Source organism: Aquila chrysaetos, chromosome 16 (genome assembly GCF_900496995.4).
Source record: "Aquila chrysaetos chrysaetos chromosome 16, bAquChr1.4, whole genome shotgun sequence".
NCBI lineage: Eukaryota > Metazoa > Chordata > Aves > Accipitriformes > Accipitridae > Aquila > Aquila chrysaetos.
Window position 1 is genome coordinate 14,990,671 of NC_044019.1, and position 26,568 is coordinate 15,017,238.

At 37.5% G+C, this 26,568-nt stretch overlaps 1 protein-coding gene across 12 annotated transcripts in view; it reads left to right on the forward strand.

The window, feature by feature from the left end:
• Positions 1-26,568, forward strand: part of PLEKHA7 (pleckstrin homology domain containing A7) — a 167,425-nt gene that overhangs the window by 110,224 nt on the left and 30,633 nt on the right. For 10 of the 12 annotated variants that reach the window (XM_030038790.2, XM_030038788.2, XM_030038785.2 and 7 more), the window contains 7 exons: positions 2,797-2,901; positions 4,681-4,753; positions 5,961-6,061; positions 13,531-13,709; positions 15,726-16,211; positions 21,561-22,080; positions 24,157-24,243. In XM_030038790.2, the coding sequence (XP_029894650.1) occupies positions 2,797-2,901; positions 4,681-4,753; positions 5,961-6,061; positions 13,531-13,709; positions 15,726-16,211; positions 21,561-22,080; positions 24,157-24,243 (1,551 nt within the window). Of the gene's footprint in view, positions 1-2,796; positions 2,902-4,680; positions 4,754-5,960; positions 6,062-9,543; positions 10,471-13,530; positions 13,710-15,725; positions 16,212-21,560; positions 22,081-24,156; positions 24,244-26,568 lie in introns of those variants that run through there. The other 2 variants (XM_030038786.2, XM_030038797.2) reach the window with 2 other exon arrangements.

The window sequence follows — 26,568 nt, forward strand, 5'->3', positions numbered from 1 at the left end:
ACTCACCACTTATGGTCATGGGCAAAAGACAGGCTCAACTTGGGGAAGAAACAAAACCGATTTAGTTTACTACAAATCACATCAAAGCAAGGGTATTAGAAAGTAAAACCAAACCTTAGAACACCTTCCCCCCACCCCTCCCTCCTTCCCAGCTCAACCCCACTCCCGGTTCCCTCTCCCTCCTCCCCCCGGCGGCGCAGGGGAACAGGGGATGGGGGTTGGCGTCAGCTCACCACACTGGGTCTCTGCCGCTCCTTCCTCCTCGGGGGGGAGGACTCCTCACTCGTCCCCTGCTCCACCGTGGGGTCCCTCCCACAGGCGACAGTCCTTCACGAACTTCTCCGGCGTGAGTCCTTTCCGCAGGCGTGGGTTCTTTCCGTGGGCCAACCTTCAGTCACACACTGCTCCAGTGCGGGCTTTCCCATGGAGTCATGGCCATCTTTGGGGGCATCTGACTGCTCTGGCCTGGGCAAGTGGGCATCTGCTCCCCCGCTCCCCTCCATGGGCTGGGGGGGACAGCCTGCCGTCTCACCACAGGCTGCAGGGGCATCCACCTCCTCAGGTGCCCCCCCTCCACCTCCTTCCTCACTGACCTCGGTATCTGCAGAGGGGTTCCTCTCACATTCCAATCCCGCTACTCTGAGTCATTCATAAGCAAGCCAGCATAACAAATGTCCTGAAGTCAAAAGCAACTTCTTTGTCTTCAGTGACATAGGCAGCTGCTTTGACCTGCATTTTTCAATAACACGATAATGATATCAGAATATTTTAAGTTAAGAAAAGACTACTGCAGTACTGACAAATAGTTTTTAAAATATACCTTTTCTTTTCAACTAACTTTTTATTTTAGCTAGTGGAAGCAAGGCGTGACATTCAGTATCTGTTATGCTTTGTTTTATTCCAGAGCAGAATGAGATAATTAATGCTACAAATGATATGAAAATTTTAATCAGATAAAGCACCATAAAATCATTTTTTGTTTCTATTACAGGTATTGTATTGATATAGAATACACAGCCTTGGGAAGACTTTTCCCCCTCCTGTGTAATAGAAATTGTTTGGTCTTTTGACCAAGTCCAAGGATGACTTTTCTACATTGTGGTCTGAATTTTTTTAAAATTAAATAAGGTCAGAGAATCGAAGTGCTTGATCAGTGACAGGGGATCTGATGAAAAAAATCAAATTTAAACCTGCTGTAAGGCTAGATCAGCTATACTTTAACTGTTCCTCAGTTCATTCCACCTTCCTAGGATAATATGAGAAACAAAAACTAGGAAGCTAAATTCTGTACATTTTGTAAATTGATTTCTGTTCAGGTGCAAAGCATAGATTTTTGACTTTCAGAGCCTTAAACAGTTTGGGCCTCATTATTTTTCATCACCCTTGTAATGTAGCTGTTGCATCTAACATTTGGCAATGTTTTTTTAAAACCTTGACTGAATTGATTACTTCTCATTTTTCTTAAAAGAAAAGATATATGGCTTGGGCTGATGATCACATGATCATCCAGGGCTTGGCTGTCCTCATGATACATCTTTGTGGTGTTTGTTTAAAGTGATATTTGGACACAGGTTCACAAGTTATCTTTTGAAATATTTTCAAAAGCAAACACAAAATGCCTGACATCTTATTTCTTCCTTCCTTTAGTGTCAGACTTGCTGCTTGTAGGTCTGTGAGTGAGTACCGAGAGAGATTTTGCGGTCATAATTGACATGCTGTGTTTGCACAGCTAGTGCTCTGCAGCTTGTTAGCTGAGTGCCTTAGCACAGGTATGGAAGAGAAATGGGCTGGGAGATCTTGGTGATACCATCCTCACCTGGCTTTTACTGTGAACTGGTTATTATTGCCAGCTGAATGGCAGGGGCATCTGCTCAGAAACCTGTGGCTGTTTCCAGAGCTGCTGTTTGCAGCTGACAGAGCGTCAGTACCTTGACCAGCTGAGAGGAGAGATTCAAACAAAGGAGAGACATTGTAGGAAGGAGACGGAGTGTGAATCTGGACAGCTCTTTCCATGGAGAAGTTGGGAGTAACTGTAAGGGTGATTTGTGCACCTCAGCTTCCTAAAGCAATTGCAGTAACAAACTGTGCCCAGATTGGAAAAGAACAGGCAAGTTAGTCATCCAGAGATTCTCAGTGTCTTTTTCACAGGCTGATAGGCTCTCCTTGTTTGTTTTTGAAATAGTTTTGCCCATGTGAGTCAAAACAGGTTGCAGTAAAACACAAACCATTACCTAGTCCTTGTGATTTCCACTTACCTCCGTCTAGGTCTCTTCCTTAGCAACATCACTCTGTCATCTCCTTTTGTTTGCAGGGTCAAGGTCCAAGCATTTTATGAAGCTATCAATGTTGTTGGACTTTAATAGGAAAGGAAACCAAAACCAACCAAAAAAAAACCCCCAAAACAACGAGCAAGAGTAGGATTCATGTGCACAAAGTCCTATGTGTATAAGAGCCTTGTACCATGTTGCAGAGAGAGACTTGCATGCAGCTCTTGTAATGCACTCAAAAATACTTCCCAAGCACACTAAAACTTCAGCAGTTCTGACTTGACTCACCAGTGCTGCTGCTGTTCCACCCGGAGTTGGCAGCCTGTGCTGGCACTGATCTGTTAATGAAAGTGGAAGATTGACTTTTGCTATGTTGTAAATATCTTTGCCTATTTACTTGCCCTTGAAAGTGCTATAAATACTTTGTTACTGTGTAATGAAGAATGAATTATTGCACTGAGGTTATTTGTAATAAGAAATGAGTCTCAGTACAGTTTAAAAACCAATTCTACATTATACTTCTTTACAGGTTGTGAAGGCTGGAAATAAAGTTCATAGCTTTGGAAAGAGGGAACAAGCTATCAGGAGGAATCCCAATGTTCCTGTTATAGTAAGAGGCTGGCTACACAAACAGGTATGTGTGTAATCATCTGTTTCTGTTCATATACTTCAATACAATCATCGAGTAAAAGGGAGTGCCTTCCAAGTAACTGAAAAAAACAGAAGCTCGAATGTTGGTGATGCAGGGCAGTGTTGGGTACTCCCTCAAGGTTCCGTAATGAGGGGCTTGTGCTCAGCGAGTGTGAAAAGCAAGTTTTCGTACAGGTTTGATTCAGAAGTGGAAACAGTGATAAATGGACATCACTATCATGGTTAAATGTTGAGGCTGTAACTTCGTTGTCCAATTCTGGTTATTTTCCCTGTTTTATCCTGCTGGCTTGCTGCCATGTTGACTCAGTCTCCCTCAGAACGCACTATAAACCCGAAGTTGGCTGTGAAGGCCTTATTCCATCTGCTTGCGTATGCCCTTACACCCTGATCAAAGGCTTAATTCCAACCCATATGCCTTTTGTTCTCCAGAAGCAGGAGGGATAAAATGGAGACAGGGACCTGTTCACCACACATTGCTCTCGCTAAGACCAGTGTCCAAGCAAAGGCTGGATTATAGGATCTTATCCCACAAAGAGAATTTTACAGCTGCTGAATCTTGAACTCTTAAGCTGACAGAAGTACATCCTCGAGTGCGAAAAGTAAATAAAGCTGTTTGTTGTATGAGAATACTTACTTCTAATTTGGCAGTCAGTGTCCATCAGATTATCACCAGAGATCCAGCAGCTAGGTTTAGGGATGACTAGGAGAAGGCTGAAATCTAAGGCTTACAATTAGGATTCTACATATGCAGGAAAGTGAAATTGCTGACAGCCATCCGCTTCCTCTTGCATGGAGAGCTGGATTCTGCTCTCAACTCTGTTGACATCCACTACCCAAGTCCAGTTTTCAGGACAGAATCAGAACTCGGACACAGTATGTGTTGACAGCATTGTAGCATGAAAAAGGAAAGGGAAGAAAGTCCTTGCACGCTTAATATGACTGCAGAAAGAAGGGAAATAGTATATACAATATTCCTTTAGCTATTTACTTCTGTCCCCTCACCTCTACTTGCAAGCACTTAAAGCCTGGAGATGCTTTCTATGCTGCTGGTCTCATCAAAGCCTACCTCAGCTGAATATGTTGTACTTGCTTAGGTTACAGTCTGGCAATTTTACAAGCTTCTAAAATTCATTTGAATGTAAATATTACTCATTTTGACAAGGTGATATATGTTATATATATAGAGAGATATATAGATCTCCACAGGCATATTATATTCTACTTCATTAAAATTTGCACATTATGCAGCCTGTTTTATTTCCTAAGGAATATTTGATTAAATTACATTTTAGGCATGGGTAACATATGGGAGATTGACTGTAGAATTATAGGGGATCATTGTCTGAAATGTGAGGTCATACTTCACAGCTGTGTAGTGATTTTCATCTTGGTCTACAGGCAATTCTTGCTGGAGTTTCTGCCATCCAGATGCATACTTTGTTTCTTTATTGCAGATAAATCTGTCTAGATAACATATGCATTGGTTGTGTGTAAGGTTAATCTGAATGCTGTTTGGGATGCGAGTTTAATTACTTAATGAAAATTAGCATTTTGAATATTCTACCCTCATTATTTTATAGCTGGATGTTTTGCCTCTTCTCTTTCTCAGTACATAATATTTTGCGAAAATATAAACCACTTGTTTCTGCAATTAATACCGTATTTAGGTAAACTTCTGGTAAACTATTCACTGATACAGCATTGTATGATAAGCTGTTAACTTTCCTTAAATGAAAAGTGTATCACATTTCTTGCATTTCAGGATAGCTCTGGAATGCGATTATGGAAAAGGCGATGGTTTGTGCTTGCTGATTATTGTTTGTTTTACTACAAAGGTGAGTAGATACTAGCTCTTTTGAGTTAGTCTGTAACAGTTCACTTGTTCAAATCACATTGCAAGCATAAACTAATTGAACTCTTCAGATATAGTTAGGCATTCTGAGAAGATGCATAGTGAAACAGCTACTTATCCATATGTCTTTAATGTGCAGCTAAATTTCAGGCCAGAGTTGGGGAGCAAGGGGATGCTGTATGATCTTTTGTCACATAACTTATCTTTGATATACACCAAGGTTTATGTTGCAAAACATTTGGCAGCAATACCAGTTTAAGATTTATCCCATCTCTGGTCTACATTGTGTTACCTACTTGCTTGCCCTTGGACAGCTGATTTTTTGAGAATGTACTATGGCCAGATCAGGGCATTGATTCAGCTTTAATCCAAGGGACAATGTAAGAGTGAGAACTTCTGAATCCAGTATTTCTACCAAAAAAAGGTTAGATGTGATCTTAGGCTGAACTAGGAATAATGGTATTGCATAAGGTTATTTTGAAGTTTTGAATATTGTGTAGCATGTTACAGTTTTTGGAAAGCATTACAGAATATGAAACTTGAATTCATATTTCTAGGAGCTGCATTCTGCTGCTGATCACTTTAGAGCCAGCAGTAATAGAGGTTTCCTAATTATAGCAATTAGCCTAGATGTAGAATGCTAAATGGAAGGTCCATCATGTTATGCAGCCTGTCAGAGTTCATTTGTCACAATAAGCTTTATTCTTGAAGTGTATTCTTCTGTCCGAACCTAAAAAATCAAAGCTCCCCAAAAAACTCAACAAAAAACCAAACTGATTTTTTTCAAAAAAATTCAATCTTCTTTCTTTAAAAATAAAACATTTTTGTCCATGTATTTTTGGTGTTGAGTTGTAAGAAAATTCAGGTCAGAAGGGACTTCAGGAAGTGTCTAGTCCAACAGCCTGCTGAAAGCAGGGTCAGGAAGGAAGTCAGCCCAGGTTGCTCAAGGGCTTAATCTATTCAGGTGTTGAAAGCGTCCAAGGATGGAGATGGCACAGCCTCCCTGGTCACCCTGTTCCACTGCTGCTCTGTCCTCATGGGGAGAATGCTTTTCCTTACATCCAGTCTGAACTGCTCTTCTTTCTACTTAATGCCTGTTGACTGTGTGTCCATAAAGGAGAATGTATTGTTACGCCACTGAAAAGTGCAGTGAATTAGATTCTTGTTTGTTTGTTTGTTTTATTCAACAGACAGCAGAGAAGAATCTGTTCTGGGTAGCATACCATTGCCTAGTTACGTAATATCTCCAGTTGGACCTGAAGATCGCATAAATCGCAAATTTTCTTTTAAGGTACAGTTACAAAGATTTTTAGCTTATCGTTTTTTAAAATGTTTATTTGCATTAGAAAAGCAGCTGTTGTAAACCTAAACATCATCTGCTTTTCTATTTTATTTATTTTTTTTTTTAAAGTAGACAGGTTTATTGACTGCCTGTTCAAATGTGACTTCACACTTTTTTGTAGCTTATGAATTGACATTCATATGCCTGTTACTATGTAAGTGTCTTTAGAGCTTAATAATGTGTCTGTGAGTAAAGGTCCTGTTCCTAAAATCAGAAATTAGTATTGATAAGTTGTTCCAGTACTCTTTACAAATTGAAAGAAAAGTTGACTTTTTTTCTTTACAGAGTACTCGATCTCTTAGTGGACCAATGGTCATTTGGTTTTGGTTTTGTTGTGTTTTTTTTAAAAATAAAATAACCAGCTTAGTTCTCACAGTTAGAAAATGACAACACTGTAGACTTTGATGTTTCATTTTGTCATTTCAAGGGGAAAAAGAGTAACCAATTTTTTTCTCCTTTTTTTGAGGGAGCAATAGTTGTCCTAAGTGAGGTGGACTTTTTTAAAGAAAAAATACTCTTGTTTGATATAGTTTGAGGTTGGTTTTGTGTTTTTTCTTTTATTTTTAAAAAATTAATTGTATAATTTACAGTTCTATTCTTTGTTATAAAAAACTACAAAGATGAAATAAAATATACATTCCTTCCTGACAGTGGAAAAAACTGACTCAATTGATTGTCTGAGCTGCAGCACTAAGGCAAAGTTTAGAAACTTCAGTGTATGTTGCAGATTTAAATTCTACCAATACTTGGAGCAGAACCTTATTTTCTACCAGGCAAATAAGCTATGTACTTAAAAAAAAAAAAAAAGTAAAATCAGGTTTTGATCAGGTATACTTCAGGAGATCTAGAAGGAAACTTTCTGTTTAAATCTTTTCTGTTCTGAAATTACGAAGAACATCTGCTCAGCTTAGACTTTCTCTTTCATTTTGATTTTTTGGGTGCTTTAAAACTGTAGACTGCCTTTTATTGCTCTTGGTTCTATTTTCAAGTGGATAATGGTTTGAAATTTATTAAACAAATACTAACTTGGGAAATATGTTTAAAAAAACATCCAGTGCACTTTGTGGAAATGTTTATTGTACTTTTTCAAATACATCGAACATGAGATAGCAGGACAAGCTACAAAGGAACCTTTGTTTAAGAAAAGCATTCCACTCCAATATTTAATGAGTGTAATTCATAGACCCCTCCTCTTCTAGAGCCTTTTCCTAGGAAGAAGCACATACTGAAAGAGGAGGACTCAATGTACTTCTAGGCTTCTACTTCTTGTGAATAACTGTTAGTGCAGACTGGGGAAGGAGATAAAGAAAGTAGCTATAGTATCTAGTTGCTTTAGAGTTTAAAAAAAAAAAATCTGCTTTTTATTTTATTGAAAGGGTGTTTGTAAATGTTAATTGAATGTATATTAGGATTGTTAACTAGTTTAACACTATCAGTGATAAGGAGAAAAAAAAACCTCCTGTGTGTTTGTGTGTGTGTGCGTGTGTGTGTGTGTATGTAGACACACGCACACACACATGTAGTTTCCAGGCAGTATGTTCTACAGGTAAGCTCTCAAGTCACCACTGCCAAGTTGTGCTTCTCCTTCCTTGTGGAGTAGAATCCATGGTGAGATCATGGTTAAACATTTTCAGAAGCAAATGCAGACTTCCCCTGTTCCTTTTAGGATATCATAACTATACGAGCTCTACCAAGTCTAATCTGAGTCTTTTTCTGAAAATAAGCTTGAGCCAGTAACCTGAGACTTTCAACACAGGGTCATTACTAAGAAGCTGATATAGAAATAGGGAGTTGATAGCAAAAGAAACTTTATGCTAGAAATCTATATAGAAATCTACAATATCTTTTTCCTGTATTAGTTTGTTGGGCGAGTCTTAACTCTGCTTTAGGTGTTTGATGATTGACTGCAGACTTGATGCTGCAGTTTCATTTTATTTAGAACCAACTTCTAGAGCAGCAGGAGGATTTTGTAGGATTCCTGTCGCATGGACCCCATCCAACACTGATGGTCACGGAGTCGGCTCTGGGCACGTGGCAGCAGGAGCACAGCCGTACTGGCATTCCATCACTCACCAGCCATTACCTTTATCTAATCTCTTCAGTACACTTCGCTATCCAGCGCATAGATGGACATTCTGTCTCATGACGTAGTGCAGCCAGAAATAGAAAACACAAGCAGATTAAGCCCAAAATAAAGATAAGACTTTTTCGCATTTAAGTCCTGAATGAGAGGGAGAATGTGCCATGTCACTTTTTACATTTGGTCTGTCATTTATTCAGATTGTTGTAAATCCTCTGTTACGATAGAGGTATTGGTTCCCATTTTAAGTGGCTGTTTTAAGTAACAATGAGTTTTTGAAGCTAGGGAAGCAGTCAAACTGTGAAAAATTTCAACAGTTTTGTTCATAAAACTAAATGAAGGAAATTTACTTAGCAAATAAATGGATGCTTTTTGCATATGATTCAGTTAGAAGAAGGTTTGTAAAATACATGCTCACTAGGATATGTGTTAAACCCTGCTAGCTGTTAAAATGTACACCATAGGAGTTCTCAGAATTCTTTTCCTTTCATCATCTCCTGAGGCCCAGCTTTAAGCTTTTGTGTCTCTTTGGGTGTTTAACAATTACATGCCTGCAGAACTGCATACAGGCTGTTTGAATGCAATCAAAAACCTACTTTGAAGTGTAGCAATATGTATGTTAAATTGTTTTGTTTAGAAACTCTGCTTTTAAGTATCTATCTTGATGAATTTTTCACCTTGTTTATTTGTCCCAAGCAAAATGCTGTGACTAGCTGTAAACTACTGTCATTAAGTTGTGTGACAGCCTTTTAGAACTCAGGATTCTTACTGCATATTTAGTGCAGTAGCTAACACCTTAAAGATTTTTAATTAATCTAATTGCTAGATTTTTTTAATACAGTAATTTTTTGCTGATACAAATGTGAGGGAGTACAAATCCAATGTATAGATTTTAATGTGAAAAAGTTTGCACAACATTAATATATAGCTGCAAGTACTCCCTGTGATTATTAGAAAATTGACTGTACTTTGTAGTAATACAACAATCTTAAACATGAACAGTATCAGTTTATGAAGGTTCATGTCATTGCTGTCTCTTTAGAAGCCTCATTGTCCTCAATTGTGAAAACTGTTTTTAATTGGTCTCACATGTGTTTAAAATATATGAGAGAATACTGGAAGAAAACTCATTTATATGAATCTGACAGTAATACAAATTTAGAAACTTGGAAGGCCTACCAATGTTGGCTGTAAAGAAGACAACAAATCTTCATGCAAAGAATATGCATGCAAGTATATGTTTGTATTTAGGTGCATATCTTGCTACCAAATAAAGTCAATGAAAGATGCTCTGATGTTCCTGTAAGAGGCAGGACGCAGTGATGGAGATACAAATCACTCCTTTTTATTTTGATACTACCTTTTAAATTTTTTCAGAGATATACCCTTTCAGCATGAGGGTGTTCAGAGCCTAGGAAGCCAGGCCAAATCATTACTTCCAGAAGATGCTACTGCAGCTTGTTTTTAAACATCTTTTCATTATTGACAGAGTCTAAGACTTACTAATGGAAGTATCTGTTCATTGCTTAGATCTGCTGGGACCAGGGCAAACTTCTTATCTCTTTCTTTGATCTCACTGGTTTTCCTAAAAAATGTTGACATAGTTTGTTCCTTTATGTTCTCTGGATCATTGTTGCTTCCTTAGGCTCCTATATTACTTAAAAAACTTCTCTGGGTCTTGGGAGTCAAGGTGAAGAAACACCAAGGGCTATAAATTTGAGAGATGCCATTTTAGAATTTGGAAGAGGAAAGGTTCTAGCTTCTAGAAGTCCTGAAAAAGCTCAATATTATTTGAGGGTGAAAGATGAGTTAGATTATAGGGTGCTGCTGTTCTGTTTATAGTGAAGGCTCAGAGTATTGTTTCAATTTTTGCTCATAAATGGTTCATAAATATCAAACTTCAGGAGAAGGGAGAATTTCTTATATGTTATAGATTTTTGAGAGGACTAACTTTGAAAGATTACAATTATTAGAAAACTATTCCCCTCTGCATCCTTTTGTCCTATGAACTGTGGCTTCTTCTCCCCTAGGAATTTTGAATTATTGGAGGTGAACATAACAGCTCTAGGTATTAGTTACTTTTAATATAGTCTTTTGTTAAGCATTTTCTTTGGAAACACAAATCTTTTCATGATTTTAACTTGTTTAACTTTTTGTCCTTGTCTTGTCCTATTGATATGCTCTTGGGGTTTACTGTCCATTTCTCCTTCTGTGCATTATGGGAGAGAGACTGCTTTTCTCAATCTATCCACATTAAGGCATCTGAATGCATGAATAGGTACCAATATTATTTTTTCCCTGTTGTGTGTATGGTGTACATGTGTGCATGTGCTGTGTTTTAGGCTTTTTAGTATGCTGTAGTCATCCTAATAGCTATTGCTTTAAAAAAAAAAAAAAAAAAAAAAGACCCGCTAGCTTCTGTGTCTGCTAGCACTGACAGCTACAGGACGTTGGCACAAAGTGGCTTTCTTGGATATAAAACACGCTACTAATAAATTACTGAAATATATTTGAATTTTCCTTTAACCAGTTTTACATATTACGAGCTTAAGGATGTCGCGTTTGTTGATAAGAACACACCATCTCCACACCATCCCTTTTGAAGCTATGAATGTTTATGGCTGTGATAGCTTCAGTCTCTCAAGGGAGACTGGTGCAACATACTTCGCATTTTTACATCATTTTCACCTACAGTCTCTTAGGCAATGCTTTCAGCTGTGTTCATCATGCACTGCTGAAAGAGAACCTGAAAGGCAAGTGTGTTATGTTGATCAGGATGTACAGGTCAGTTAAGACAGACAGCTGTGAAATCCATTTTTTGATGTGGTATGCAGTCTCCGCAGTTAGTTACCCAAGGTTCTGTTTTTTTCAGCAAGTATATAACCAATGAATGGGAGGTTCCTATTCTGTTATCTGCAGCAGGGCATACGTAGTCTGCTTTTCTGAGGAGTCACTTCACTTCTAGCATCTTCTTCTGTGGGCTCCACGTGGTCTGTGAAGGAACCTGGTAGTCATAAGATCTAGCATTAAAATCACTGTTTTCCTCTACATCTGGAGGTGCCAATTTATGGTCTTGTCTTACATTGGATGCTAACCATAAATTGCAGTGAATGAAATGCTTCTAAGTCATATTTGTTTTGATCATTTGTAATGGTCTCAAAATGGCAACCCCCCCCCCTCAAAACCCGATAGCAACAAAGAAAACCCAAACCCAAAGAACTCAACCAGACAAACATGAAAAAAATCCTTTGATTCCTAAATAGCCAAATCGATCAGAGCTACTCTTTCATGTGTGTAAGTCCTGTTTTCATGTGTTAAGGTAGGCAGCTAATGGTGAGGAGGGAGAAACCACCTTGTATTCCCTTATTGGCCAATGCTGTTAGGAAGCAGAGATTCTTTCGAGCAGGAAAGAGTCTTGGACTTCTCTGTGTCACCCTTTCTTCCTCTTCCTTCTCCTCCTCCTTTTTCTAGCTGGCTGTTTTGCTGCAGTCTCAGCCTTTCCACTACGGGTGTGATGGCAGGTCGGGGACTGACCCTTGCGGAGACTGTATTACCACAGTTTTCAAAACAAACTGAGGCTTCCTTGCTTGAGACACAGAAGGGAAAGACCACGTTTCACATGTTTATCAGAACAGGCTGCAATACAAAGGGAGTAAATTTTCCACAAATCTTAAAGCACTGTAATGGCAAGCAAATATTTTGCTCTTCGGAGTTGTTGATAGGAGTCTCTAAGATTATAGTAGTTTGGGAAATTCAGGGTAAACAACTGAAATTCACAACATTTAGAGAGGGCTGCACTGGATTAAATAGCCTAGGTTTTGTCAAAACTATTGCTGTGTTTCTGAAGCCATCTGTGAATGTAGAGTGTTTTTTTTTAAATTTGGAATAATGAGGGGGAGAGGGTTTCCTCAAAATAAAGAGACCGGTCATTTAGGGAAGATTTGTGAAATATGCTTAACCTTTAACAGAAGACATAGCCAAATTAAAAAAGTTGAGATAATTTTTTTCCCTTAAAAAAACCCCTTGTCTCAGCAGCGTTTCATGCCTTTAGCTTTTGTGTGTGATAGCAGGTTTCGTTTTATAAAAAGCAGTTTAAATTACTAATTTTGTTTTAATATCATTACAAGAGCTTTCAAGCCGAGTATACTGTCTTCACTTTTTTGGAAAGTGAGGAAATGAATCTCTCCCTGCTAATCCGAAGCACATCTGTAAAGTAACTTTGAGGAAAGTTACTTTACTCCCTCTTTATTAGGGAGTGTAGTGATAGGACGAGGGGTAATGGTTTTAACTGAAAGACGGTAGATTTAGATTACATAATAGGAAAAAATTCTTTACTGTGAGAGTGGTGAGACACTGGAACGGTTTGCCCAGAGAAGTTGTGGATGCCCCATCCCTGGCAGTGTTCAAGGCCAGGCTGGATGGGGCTTTGAGCAACCTGATCTAGTGGAAGGTGTCCCTGCCCATGGCATGGAGGTTGGAACTAGATGATCTTTAAGGTCTCTTCCAACCCAAACCATTCTGTGATTCTGTGATATATAGTCAAGTGTTTCAGGACTGATGTGACTTAGTAATATGTGTACTATTTCCTATACAAATGTGGATGAGATTTGATTAAATTCAACTAGCCTAGACGTTCCATATTGAATACATTTGAATATTGAATATATTTATAGAGGAACTTCCAAATGCCTCTAGTTTGCAGTGGAATTTCATGGAGTATTTTGGTGTGCAGTTATGTATCAATATTTTATATGCTGTGATAATTCCATCAGTATTACTAACTTTATCAGTAAGTCTTGTGATTTTGCAGCTAATATAGAGGTTCAAGTGCACGGTTTAACCGAAAGATCTTAACATGCATTATAATCAGTTCTTAAATAAGCAGTTTAATTGCTTGAATTGTAAGATTTTTGTCTGTGTTTTGTCTGAATAAATTGCTTTATTAAATAAGCTGAGAAAATTGGCTTGCTTATGCATGTGTCAGAATTTCTTTAATTTGTTTTGTATGGTATTTATGGCAAATGAAATATATCAGTTAAGAGAAAATGAAAAACTGAAATTTCCTGTTATGAAAAACAGAAGTGCTGTACTTTTAACTTAATAGAACGAGAAAGAGGTAAAGGAATTTCAGTAAAAATCGCAGAGTGCCATTTGAGTTTGCTGCACTATAGCCCATTGTGGCAGTGTAATAATTCTACCCAAAATTCAAGTAATGGTCAAAGAATCTGGAAATTTTTTTTTAAAGATATCAGGAAAAGTTACAATAAATTTTTTGGGCGGGGGGGGGAGGGCAGGGAATGAAAGGGCTGTCTGATTTTTACTTCTTTTTTTCTTACAGGCTGTTCATACAGGTATGCGGGCATATATTTATAATAAGAATTCTGTTATTGGCTCTCAGGCAGAGCATTCAGGGATGCGGACATACTACTTCAGTGCAGATACCCAAGAGGATATGAATGGCTGGATCCGGGCTATGAATCAAGCTGCTCTTATGCAAACACACTCTTCACTGAAGAGGCAAGTTCAATACAGAAACTGTTAGCATTTACAAATTTTTTAAATGTATTTTATATAAATATATATATACACACACACACACACACACATATATATATAAAAAAATCAGATTGGTGATGATTTCTGAAAATGATATTCCCATTTTAAAGAAATAATTATTTTTAATTTACATTCTATTGCAAATCAGTTAACTAACATTAATTAAGAAAACCTGGCATTCAGTATTTGTGTCTACACACAAATCATGTGCCCACATTTAGTGGCATGGATTAATTTCTGTGTATATATCTAATTTTTTAGCAATTTCAGTTAAAAAGTTTTTGGTGAGCAAATTCATACACCTGCAACAGCTAATTGGCAGCCTTGAGGAGAGATGAGTAAAAGGGAAAAGACAAAAGAGTAACGAGTTGTTTCAAATGAGTGTTTAGAACTAGGATTAAAATTCTGTTAAGAGGGAAAACAATGTTAATGATGGGTAAATCATAAGTGCATAGAGTTATGGATATTAACTAATTTATGCAGGTATTAACTGCTTTTTTTTTTTTTCCACTTTGGTGGCCTTTAGTTCTTGTAAGACTTTTTTATGTTTTTCTCGGTGTAGAAAAAAAGCACTGTTACAAAAGGAGGAAGTCCTTTGTCCCATTGTTCTTAATTAGTGCTAGAGGCAAAGGAATTCAGCTGTGCCTTTATGTGCTTCCAGTTTTTCCCTTTTCTTAAAATTGATGTAGCCTTTTTGATGTTTTGACTTTGGAATGTGATTCTTTCCCTACAACTCCTTGTGAAAGAAGACTCTGTACTCTGAAGACAACCCTGCTCTTAACTCTTGGGGCTGTGAGGATTAAAATATGTCATGGTGCAGTTTCTCAGAGTATCTCGCACTACTGCTTGCTTTTGGCAAATCAAATATAAGTAAAGGATCAACACCTCTTCCAGAGCTTTGCATCCTATGTGATTTTGTGTTAAGATTTTCTGGATTTAGTTTAAATTTGAAATAACATGTAAACTGTTACCTGTTTTTTCTTTGTCTTTATAAGGATAGGAATAATTGAAGGAAAAATCGGGGAAGATCAATAGAAGTATTGATCCAGTGTCCTTCCTCCTAGTAGACTATTCATTTTGAGACACTAAATAGACTGAAGTGAAAGCAATTGTTTCATGGCACTTCCTCGGAATTCACCTTTCATAAAGTTTTAAAGAAGCTGAACTTAGTTTCAGAGAAGATGAGGTGATCAATGATACTCCATTGAATTGTAAGAGAAAAAAATGTTGTCAAGAAGCTTATCACTATAAGGAGATGAAGAAGATTGCAAATGAAGTACGTTATGTGTCAAAAGCAACACAAAACTTTTAAGATCCTTAGACTTTTTATAGTGTGCTGTTAAGTTTAATATCAAGATTTCTGAAACAAAATTTTTGAAATATTTAGACAATAAGGTAAATAAACTAGTGTGCATTGCAGCATGTATTAGAAGCAATGGAAATTTTTTTTTTTTTTTTTTTCCTCTTTTCAGAAATAGCCCCCAGGTTAGAAATTGCCTGGACAATGATAGTACTGACTCAAATGTAGACATTTTTGTTCTCTTGGCCAAAAATGACTAGTCTCTAAGGCATCTACAAAGATATGAAAGATTTTTTTGACTTTGAAATGAACAGTTGGCAGTTTGGTTTTGGTTTTTTGGCTTTTAGTGTTTCCCAGGTTAGGAAGACTTTCTTCTTTACAGTTGTTTGTGCATAATATTTCTCAAGTTGAACACTTCTTTCATACAATATTAGTATTTTCAGTCACTGTCACAGATGCACATAAATGACTTCTTCTTCTTTGATAGCACTGTAAAGGTAACTTTTGTCTAACTGGGTAACAACTGAGTTTTGCTGAGCATATCTATCTTAACATGTCAAATTTATTACAGCCTGGAGAAGGTGCTTTTGTGGGTATCCTTTCTAAAATAGTAACAAGACCACATTGACTTTTCACAGTTAAGCAGTGTTCATTACTGACATGTATTTTCTTTTCAGAGAAACTGAAAAAGTGGATCAGCAAGCTGTTCCCCAAGTCAATCATGTGGATGCTTGTAAAGAGTGTGTGAAGGCAGAGATTCCAGATACAAAAGAAAGTTATCAAAAATCAGCTGAAATGCTTGGGTATGATAAGCGTGAAGAGATAAGAAGAGGAAAAGAGGAGGAGGAGCGTTATATCCACAGAAAAGAAACTCTGGAAACTAAGAAGGGAAAGGCTAAGCATGCGTTAACAGAAGCTGATTCATTATTTCCAGACTTAGGGAATGCATCGAGGTCCCAAGTAGCTCAGCCTCAGCCAGCTGAGAAAAATGGAACGCTTCCTAGTTCATTAAATATGAGTGCTGGCCTAGTGGAGCAGAATGGTACCAGCTCATATAAAAGAGGGTTTGTTCCCAGAACAAATCCAGATAAACAGATTCAAAGAAAAAGTAACATGGCTCAAGTGGAGCACTGGGTAAAAGTGCAAAAAGGAGATACAAAAAGGTTAGTAATAGGCCCATCTTTAGATAGAGTGCCATATGGCATTTTCTTAAATTAAAGGAAAATATGTATTCGTAATATGTTTAGTGCAAATCAGAATGATTTTTTTACAGAGACAATATATAACAAAACTTACTTTCTCCTCCAGTGCAGAATGGTATTTTTCAGGTGTTTTTCTTATGGGAAAATCAATATGGGATTGGCTAATAAAATCCCTTTATTGTTGTCACTATACTGCAAATAGCAAAAGTGAGGTTAGAGTGCTGGTTTTTTTACTAGTTTTATCACTGTGGATGCTTAAAACTTCTTAAAATTTGCTACAATTGAAGAACCAGACAGTGAAGTGCAGCCCTCAGTTACTTCTTATTGATTAAAATACTGCACAATATAAATTACAGATTATCATTTGTTTTCCACTTAAGAGTAAAGAATGCTGATTTTTTATTTTTTTTTTTACCCCCTTCTGTTCCTGTTCCAAAGATCCATTCACTCTTCTACATCAGATCACTGCACTCAAAGTCACAGTGTGTGTGTCACCTATTGAAAGGTCTCTGTATACTCATTTAGTTAATGAAGAGGTCCTAGGATGTTCCCATGGTCTCCAGGATTCTCTTTTCCCTTTTCAGTCCCTGAAAATTACCTAAATTCTACCAAGAAGTGGAATGCACATGGGAGTGCTTTTGTAATTTGAAAATCTCGTAATTGCTTTACTTACAAAATGTGCATAGGTACCAGTTGAAAAAAATGAAGTGAGGTATGCATGTGTCTGTTCAGAATGTCACCTTGTGTCAAGTGGCAGGAAAGACAGTTGGACTCTATGCTGCATGTGAGGATTTTTCAAATATGGGTAACCTCCTCAATTAGTACCTTATAAATTTGCTAAAATCTAATCATAATCTAGAACAATAGGAGACATTAGCATTAGTGGGTTTTAGGAGGAAGAAAACATTTGGGGCTTTTTTTTTTTTTTTTAATGCTTATCAAAGCTAACATTTGTCATTTTGGATCCAGTAAGAAATTTAAGCTTGCTAATTCTGTTTCGAAGTCCATTTTTCTACTCTCTTAACTTTGGAATTACCCTTAAAGAAGCTTTCATACTTTTTGATTTTATATAACATTCTTCTAGCCTGCTAGAGTCAGTTTACTTGCATCTTTTTTGCCTGGATATCAATCAGTGCTTCCGAAGAGAATATGACTTTAATGAAATAAGTACTTGGTATGTTAGTTCTTCTTACATGCACAGATATATTAGTCTAAGGTAATACGGAGAACTACTGAACTAATTAGCCAGTGCTTAAGAAAACTTCTGTTGATGTTTTTCACATCAAAAGTATAGGCAATGAACAGGCTTGACCGATAGCTAAATAAGTACTGTTTTCTTCCTAATTACTCTTTCCAGTAAATCACCTTCAGGTGTGTATCAGGTGTAGTGTTAAGATAGCGCTGTTGCAGGTGCAAGCTTTTGTTCTAGATAAAACCGGCTACCTCAGCTGGAGCTGTTAAGTATTAAAAGAAACTTCACAAAAGTTAACTGCTTTGTTATGTCATGTAACCAAAATCTAACTTTATGTATGTCGTAATTTTCTTCTTACCTTAAGAACTTTATGTTCTATTTTAGCTCAGTTGACCTTGTTTTCTTTGTCTTTCCCTGACAAATGCTGTTATATTCTCTGCATTCAGAATAAATTGCACATTACCTTCCCGAAGATTAATGGATTGATTTTTTAAATGGCACCTTCTCTCAACCTGCTGAGGTTCTTGTAGTGCCCTTAACTGACGGATAAAAGTGGCATGTTAGTTGTCAAGTGTCTTCTTGATTTCAGGATGTAGAAATTTAAGATAGAGATGATAATTTGATTGATGTTCCATTTTCATTTTAGTCAGTATGAGTGGACCACTTAATTTCTTAACGCTCCATGTTTATTGTTATTCCACCTGAAATGTTACAAATGAAGAACCTCTGAGGATTTGGAAGCCTTTATAATTTTTGAAGACAGAATGACTACAGGTTTTTTTTCCTGGCTCAGGTGTATAAAGACACAATGCTTGCCAGCACGTTGTTTATGACAAGAAAGAACTCTTTCAGCTAGAGGCTTCACACAAATACAGCAGGTGTTTGTACAATTATTTGCAGGGATTGCACCTTTTATACAGATATTTAGATCTTTCAAATAGATATTTTACTTCCCCTTTTTATAAAGCACTCGGAACTGTTTGCTAACTAGTAAATGTTAGCTGTCACTTTGGAGATTCATCTCTCTCAGCTGCACTGTTAGCTGCACTACAGTTACAACCAATGTAGTCATCTAACCCCTCTCTGTTCTCAGGAAAGGGGAATACCTGCTTTGGTAAGGTTCATGCCAGCCTTTGAGAGAGATCTAGAGAACTGGAAGAAGGTTTGAAAGGAGGCTTTCAGGAGATTTTTGGGTTTAAGTAATTAAAATTCAGGACCATCAAACAGCAGCTGTCCAGAAATTATTAGTCTTTGATCTGATTCCAGTGCCTGGATAGACATAGTGAATGCATAATTGTAAAGGATCTGCTATTTCTAACAGTTTATTTGCACTTAAACAAAGAATATATATATATATCAATAAATGCAACCTTAATATTTCCCATCTAAATGCAGTCATGTTGAGGAATTTCCTTCCTTGCAAATACAGTGTTAAACATCTCTTGCTATGCAGAGCTTTCCTTCCTGATTTGCTTAAGGAAGAAACATTACTTGTCTTTGTTAGCTTCTGTGCATTCCCATGAATGGGCATAGTGTTTCCACTATAATTGTATTTGTTTTCTTTTGAACATCTATCTTCTCTTTTTACAATACCTTCTGTGCAGTTGCTTCCCATTGCAGACCCTGAATGATTTTCATGGCCAATAATCATATAATATGGCATCAGGCCATTTTTTCACTCTTCAATGTCTGCTTTCCTTTTTATATTCTTTATTCCTCATCATTCAAGACAGGGAGATTCTCAAGAAGAGCTGCTTTTTCTTATTTTTACTCTTGATCCCTGAGAAAGCAATTGTCCACAGTCCATGGTGGACTAATTTGAGTCATTTGGGACATTGTTCCTTTCCTGTTACAGAAATTGGTATGTCGTTTTAGTGCCTATTTTTATACAATGTAAATTATTTTTAAAGGTCTGAAACCTTGTGTGGCAGAGATGCCACCTGCTCCAAGGCTGTCATCTTAGCTGGAGGTTTCTCCTTACTTCATATACTGAGAAATTGCAACCTGCCTGTATGTAGGCAGTTGCCTCTGAAGTTCAGCTTTGAATATGACTTTCCCTGTGCAATGTAATACACAGGCAACTGTGTTCTTTTTTCTAGCAGGCTGAAGTATTGCATGAAGTCGGTACTTCCCAGCTACTCAAAGTACTGCTTTCATCCAAACAGTTTTTAGTTCCTCTCAGACAAATGCATCCTTTTCTACAAGAACGACCTGATTTCCCTCCCCACAAAAACCACATGGGGTCTTTGTTTTCAGACTGGTTTTGCTCCTAAAGCTGCTAGCCCTGATGACTTCATTGACTACCATTAATTCTTGCTGATCTCAGTACTTTACCCTTTCATGTCCAATTAGAAAATAACCAACACAGATCGTTTGCAACATTCAATACTTTGCCAGTGCCTTCATGACAGTTCTGCTAGGTTGGAGTACAGGACTGGTCAAGCCCCCTTCCTCGTTTTTCCACAGGAAAATCACCAAAAGGATCTGTCCTAGCTTCATGCCTGTCTTATATGTCCTTTTGAAGCAAGCTGTCTCAATTCTCATTCCTACCTAGAGAAAACACATTTCTACCAACCACTTAGATTTTCATGTAGAAAGAATTGGCAGTACAGTACAGAACATACAGAGTACCCATGATGTAATGAGCTAGACAAATAAAAGAGGTTACTTGGCCACTAAATGCTGATCTTTGAGTTGGCTCTATTCATACTACCTGCCTGCTTTAACCTTCATTGTGAAATTTGAGGTAACATCAAGGGTCTGTGGTATGAGAGAGCAGAGCTTTTACGAATTTGTAATCCTCCATGCAGCGCAGGGCAGTTATTCTGCTTTCTGGCGTGAGGAATTATGTATCCTCTCAAGAGCATCCATATTTCAAGACAGCCCAACAGAGCCAAATCCTGCAGAGGCAACTACTGAGCAGCAGTTACTGGTAGCAATTCTTTTCCCCCTGCTTCTGTTATTCTTGGATGCTGAACAAAGATGTTCCTTTCCATCCTGCCCTTTCTTTCATGTGCAGTTCCTGCAGTTCCCACACCATCAGGTCTCCCTCTCATGCAGAGAGTGGAGCCTACCAAGTGGAGTGATGAACGTGCTCACAGTTTCTTCATTTGTGGGGTTTTTTTTGTTGTTTTTATTTATTTTCTGTATTGTTGCTCTGTAGCAAGTCTAGCAGAATGGTTTTCTGTTTGGAGGTCCTGAATCAATGGGCGAATGACTGCAAGTACAAAACCCCCAGATCTTTAATTGGAGAATCAGAAATTAGACAGACAGGTTTTATGCATGAGGCTTTGGAAAGATTTTGACTTCAGAGTAGGTGAGGGGGCTAACTACACTTTGTCAAAGCTATTGGTAATTCTGTCTTAACTCTCTACCTACTAAAAGATTTAATTTCTACAGTTTAAGTGTATTATGGATGCAGTACTAAAGCCAGGATGTAATGCCTCTTTTTATATTCTAGTTTGTCAATGAGTTGTGTTGCAAAAAGCCTTGTGTTGCTTAAAATGGTAGAACTGGTAGCATTAGGTCAGATGAAAGTAAATCATACAGACCTGGGGACCTTGAGCAATTTCTTACTTTTTTTTTTTGCTTCATTCACATCAACAAAAATTATCTGAGATACTTATTCTGTGATTGGTGAGATTTCTTCTTGCACTTTAAGGTAATTTTTTATAATGAGCATGCATTTGTAGTTCATAAACTGCACCACCTAGTGGTGAGCAGGCTTTCGGTGAAAAGAAAGATTTTAATTTATGGATTTGCTCTTTAAACATAATAATTCCTCTCTTCATGTTCTTGACATTCTTTTTGGTCTAAGTACATAATGCTGCTGTCCTTTATGTTTATTTCTAGTAGGTCATCCTAGGTTAGACACTAAATTAAAAGCCTGTATTTATACTATTTGCATCTTTGCATCAATACAGTGTAACATTTTTGTGTAGGGTAGATTTCATTAATATTACTTTGTTAATATTTCTGTAAATTCTTTTTAAAATACTCGTGTGTTGTCTCTTGTAGCTCCTATGCTAATGTCATTAGAGATTTTTTTTTTTCCATCAGTCACTCCTGCTCATCAATGTATGCCAGAATTTACCCTTTTTTTTCGCCCTCCCTTACAGCCTCACTTCTGATCAGACTCTTACACGTCAGGGTCCCAATCCACCTTTTCCTGAAAACTATCACACTTTGCCAAAGAATACCAGGCAGCCTTCAGGGAGCTCACCACCACCTCCAAACCGCAATTTGCCGAGTGACTACAAATATGCACAAGATCGTGTTAGCCACTTGAAGATGTCCCAGGAGGAAAGGAAAGCAAATAAGGACGGAACTGTTTGGCAGCTGTATGAGTGGCAGCAGAGACAGCAATTTAAACACGGCAGCCCCACTGCCCCGCTTTATGTAAGTTCTTCAGACTTTATTGATCGTGGTAAGTCAAAAAGTTCATTAGATGTTCCACGATCAATATCTGTTCCACCCTCTCCATCTGATATTCCTCCACCTGGACCTCCAAAAAGCTTTCCCCCAAGGAGACCGCATACTCCTGCAGAAAGGCTTACAGTTAAACCATCTGACGAGAGACAGACTGTAGATGTTCCTTTTGCTGGATCACCCAGGAAGATACGAAATCATGCTGTAAAGGTTTGTATACAGTATAACTGATTTCAAACTATTCTACATGTGGTGTCATACATTGATAATTTAATTTAGTCATTTTTTATTGCATCCTTCATTGTGTATGAAAGATCGTGCAAGCAAAGGTTAACACAATGAATAATTTTCTCCTAAAACTCTTATCTTTCTGATCTTTTCAGATTTATTAATTTTTGTTGGGCAGAAAAGGAAAATTGGTGGTACAGCACCTTGGTTTGGAATATTTTTATGCAAAAACTGAAAGGCATATGTTTATATGTATGAAATACACAAATTGTAGTATTTTAGTATATAGACTAGGTAGGCAAGAATATAAAACTCAGCAGGATAAACTCTTCCTTGATTATTTACTTATGCTTGTAGTCTTCAGTGCTTGCCGTGTCTGTTTTCTCTACGTGTCTTGCTATTGTAGTTAGTCTTACAGCTGATTCAGTTATTATGTTTTTAGCCGTAACTAAAAATTTTTCATACATTTGATAGTTTAAGCCCTTTACAGAGTCATTATCATTGGGCTAACCAAAATCAAATAATGTTGGTCTGAAACTTTAACCTTCTGCAGAATTTTGGTCTGGGTTTTTTTGTAGGTACTGTTGTACCCTCTTATCCAGAGGTGACAGAGGTTTCCCTATTTGGTACTCCACATGGCTCTCCTTGCCTAAGGAAATTAGGGAAAATACAGTATTCAATCAATGTAGAACTTGTCTTGGTAGCTCTTACACTGGAATAAGTGGAAATGAAAGCCTCTGTATTCACCTGATTCTTTGACCTCAACCATGGGCTCTGATGGGGAAAGTATTTGCAAAGAAAGAGACTTGTGAATTCGGACACCCAGCGTGGGTTCAGGACCATGACTTTAGGTTGCATGCCAGCTTCATGCACAATTTAGATTTTTTTCCTAGTGTGTGTGCTGTCGGATGTCTTTGAGCTTTTATAGACTTAAAATGTTCTGTCAGAGGATGAAAAAGACTAGTGATGTGCAGCACTGGAAATTAATATTTTTTTAACGCCTGATTATATTATACCAGCCATTGGTTTCTCCATGTGTAAGTTGAAGGAGCATTACAACCCTTACAAAGGAACGTGCAGCAGTCTTTTCCCTTCCTGTGTAATGTAACTACATAAATTTTACGCATATAATAAAACTCTTTTTATGTCACACTGGTTTTACCAATATAGGGAAACACAGTTTTCCTTATCTGTAAAACTTTGCTGTGAAACTTATGTAAAAGTTTCTAGAGAAAAATGCTCGTGTTTTTATATGTAAGCACACAGCATCATTTTACATTTAAATGTATCTGTCTACAGAAATCTGTGATACTCCCCCCCTCCCTGGAATGTTTTATTAAATTCCATCCAGTTAGACTTGGGGGGGGGGGGGGGGGGGGAAGAAAAAAAAAAGAAAAAAAAAAAGGCAGAACAAAACAGCATTCAGTGAAATTCAGAGACAGGAATAAAAATAAATCATGAGACATTTAGTCTGCCTTGAGGAAAGCCATAAAAGTTTGGTATTAAGAGAAAAATGAAAGAATGGATGCGCAGTAGGTTTTCATATTATAAGCAGGAAGGGGCGGATCAAATATGATTATTTAAAAAACACCTGGTATTAATGGAACCCATTGCCACAAGGTGTCACTCATGTCAGCAGCTTAGTGTTCGCTGACTAAAAGAGGGCATTCACAGTTGTTACTGTATGGAGTACAAGCCTGCTGTTGGAGGGCGTAAGGCAACCAGCCTTTCTCTGGGAGACATTAGGTAGGGGGGAACTTTATGAGTATTCTTTTTATTTGCTGGAAGCCACTGCGCGTTCTGCTGAAGCATCTTGTCCTGCCAGAATCTGCTGATCTGCCCAGCGTCACAAGTGCTAAATTTGCATTTGTTCATTCCTAAGTTTTACTTAATCATCAAAGGATCTGGCTGGCCCATGAATGTTACCCTGATCTAAGCATGCTGTGAATTCAAATAGAAAATTTGTGGCAGAGGTGCATATCTTCTGAATTTTCCCTCAAGTACAACATGACTCTCATTTGAGACAATCCTTACAATTCTGGCTGTGGCTTCTTACAGAGCTCAACTCACATTGATCGACGCTCTATGCCTGCTATGGGCTACATGACACATACAGTGAGCGCACCCAGTTTGCATGGCAAGTCGGTAAGTTGAGAGAGCAGTTACTTTTCCTTTTGTGTCATCATAGTATTGTAGTCAAGTTTTAAAAACCTGCTCGTTCCATAGTAGTTGTATTTTTATTAGTTAAAACATAAATAACTTGAATGAGAACTTAATCTTAACCAGCTCCCAGTAAACCCTGTTGGAATTTTGCTGTTATCTGCAATGTGAACAGGGTTAAGGTCTGTGTTATTACAGGATTCAACTTTATTATGTTTATTTGACCAAATGCAGAGTTAATGGAGTAATTGCTTAATCATGTCAAGTAACTGCTTTCTGGGCACTGAGGTGAAAAATGTAATTACAGTTACTCTCCCTGAAGACTGCTAATTTCCTCTTTACAATGTGTCTAAATACCTGCAGCCCGAAGAGCTAACATTGCTTCTCATTCGATTAAGGAGACATCAGGCTAAGTTGGCTAGTATACGAAATTACACAATCGCACAATTACTGCAGCACTTGCCAACTAATTCCACCTATCAGGTCAGCTGCTGCGTGGCTCATCTGTGCCGTATGACATTTTTTGTGACTCTGCACATGCTTCGTTAGTGGCATGCTTGAGTCTGTGCTTTCTTGCCCATTCTTTGGTATTCTACAATTCCCAGGTTGTTTGCGGTTTTTCTTTGCTACTGTGTTTGCTATAAAAGATGAGCGTTTTAAGTTACAGGGCACTAGTGCATATGTTTCAAAGTGTTATGTATACTTCCTTTTTATACTATTTCTGAAAATGCTGCATCTTCAGAAATGTGGGTTAAAATACTAGATAAGTTCATTCTAAAGCAAAACCATTTCTTTGTGCTGCTTTCATGATGGGATTGGCTCCCTGTGCCACATGCTGCGTCACCTGCAAATTGAAATGCATCAGCCAGTTTGTACATTCATATGAGCTTGTAACTGTGTCAGTTCTGGAGGTGAACATTGGTTCATAAAAGCTCAGGGGCATCTTGGATCATCAACAGGGCTCTTGATTGCTCTGATGTATGAAACTTGTAAATGTGAGATCAAACAAATGTATTTACAGAGCTCTATGGTTCATATTAGAGCCTCAAAAATGGAGCCACCTGGGAATAAAATGTGGTGACTCTGCTTGGAATTGGTGAAGGTTTTGTATTGGCTCAAGACCAAAGGTATTTTTTTGAATTTGGAAAAGTTTCATTTTCGGACTTAGCTCACCTGCAGAACAGTTGCACTAAGATGGGTGATAGTAACAGGGATTTCTCAAAAAATGGGCAGACTTTCTAGTCAAGTCCTCAGCTGGACTTACAAGCTGATGAAACAAGAATTGTAAGTGAACACCTCTAAAGAAATGCAAGTGTGACCTATTGATTTTATGGCATAAAGGGTTTTTCTTTTCTTTTTTAACTACACATTCTCATTGGCTCAAAACTTGAGAAAAGGTATAGTTGTATTGTTCTTTTATTCTGAAGTTTAACGTACCCAGGATATAAAATCCTGTCAAAAGAGCATTAGGAATTCTAGGAATTTTGGGGCATTTTGGCTGACTACAAAACACATTTGCAACAGTTAAACTTTATTTTGTTCTGTATTGCAAATACTTCTTTTGAAAAAAGGAGAAATAACTTTGTTATGACTTCTGTGCATGCTTTTCTTGAAGTGACTGTAATGAAGATGTTGCTAGATGAATGTAACTATAAAATTAAGCTGATAGCAATTACAGGTGAGCCAATGAAAAATAAGGATCAAGTTGAATGCTATCACTTAAAAGACAAAATGGATTCTCTAATCATATGAGTGAGATCTTTTTCAGTAATTTATTCACAAAACTTATTTTGTACTTTCCCTGAATAAAGGAATTCATATCTTAAAATGTGTATGAAATGTGATCAAAAGTATTCTAATGATTTGTTATACGATGGCTTCTAGTTACATCTGACATTCAGTTAGGTACAGGTTTTCTCTTCTTCTCCCAAAGAGACTTATTGTGCTGGAGGACAACACTATAACTTTTTCAGAGAAGTGACAGTCAGTAGAAATTGATCTTGGAAAAAAAAACCTTTTGAAAACCTATTGTTTCAGGTAGTTACGTGTCTCATTAGAGGTGGAAAACTCAAATCTGTATGTTTGGAGGGTGGGCATGAGGTAGTAATATTTCTTGGGAAATATTTTGCCCATTTTTCAGCTGTAGATAGCAATATGCTGGTGGAGCAAATGTGCTTTTTTACGTACTTCCTACTCTGTTATTTTGTTTCCTCTTTCATCCGTTTTCTTATATACAACCAATACAAGTATTCTGAAATTGTTTCAAACGTTCAAATACATTGCATTGTTTTTTCCCCCTATGTACTTACC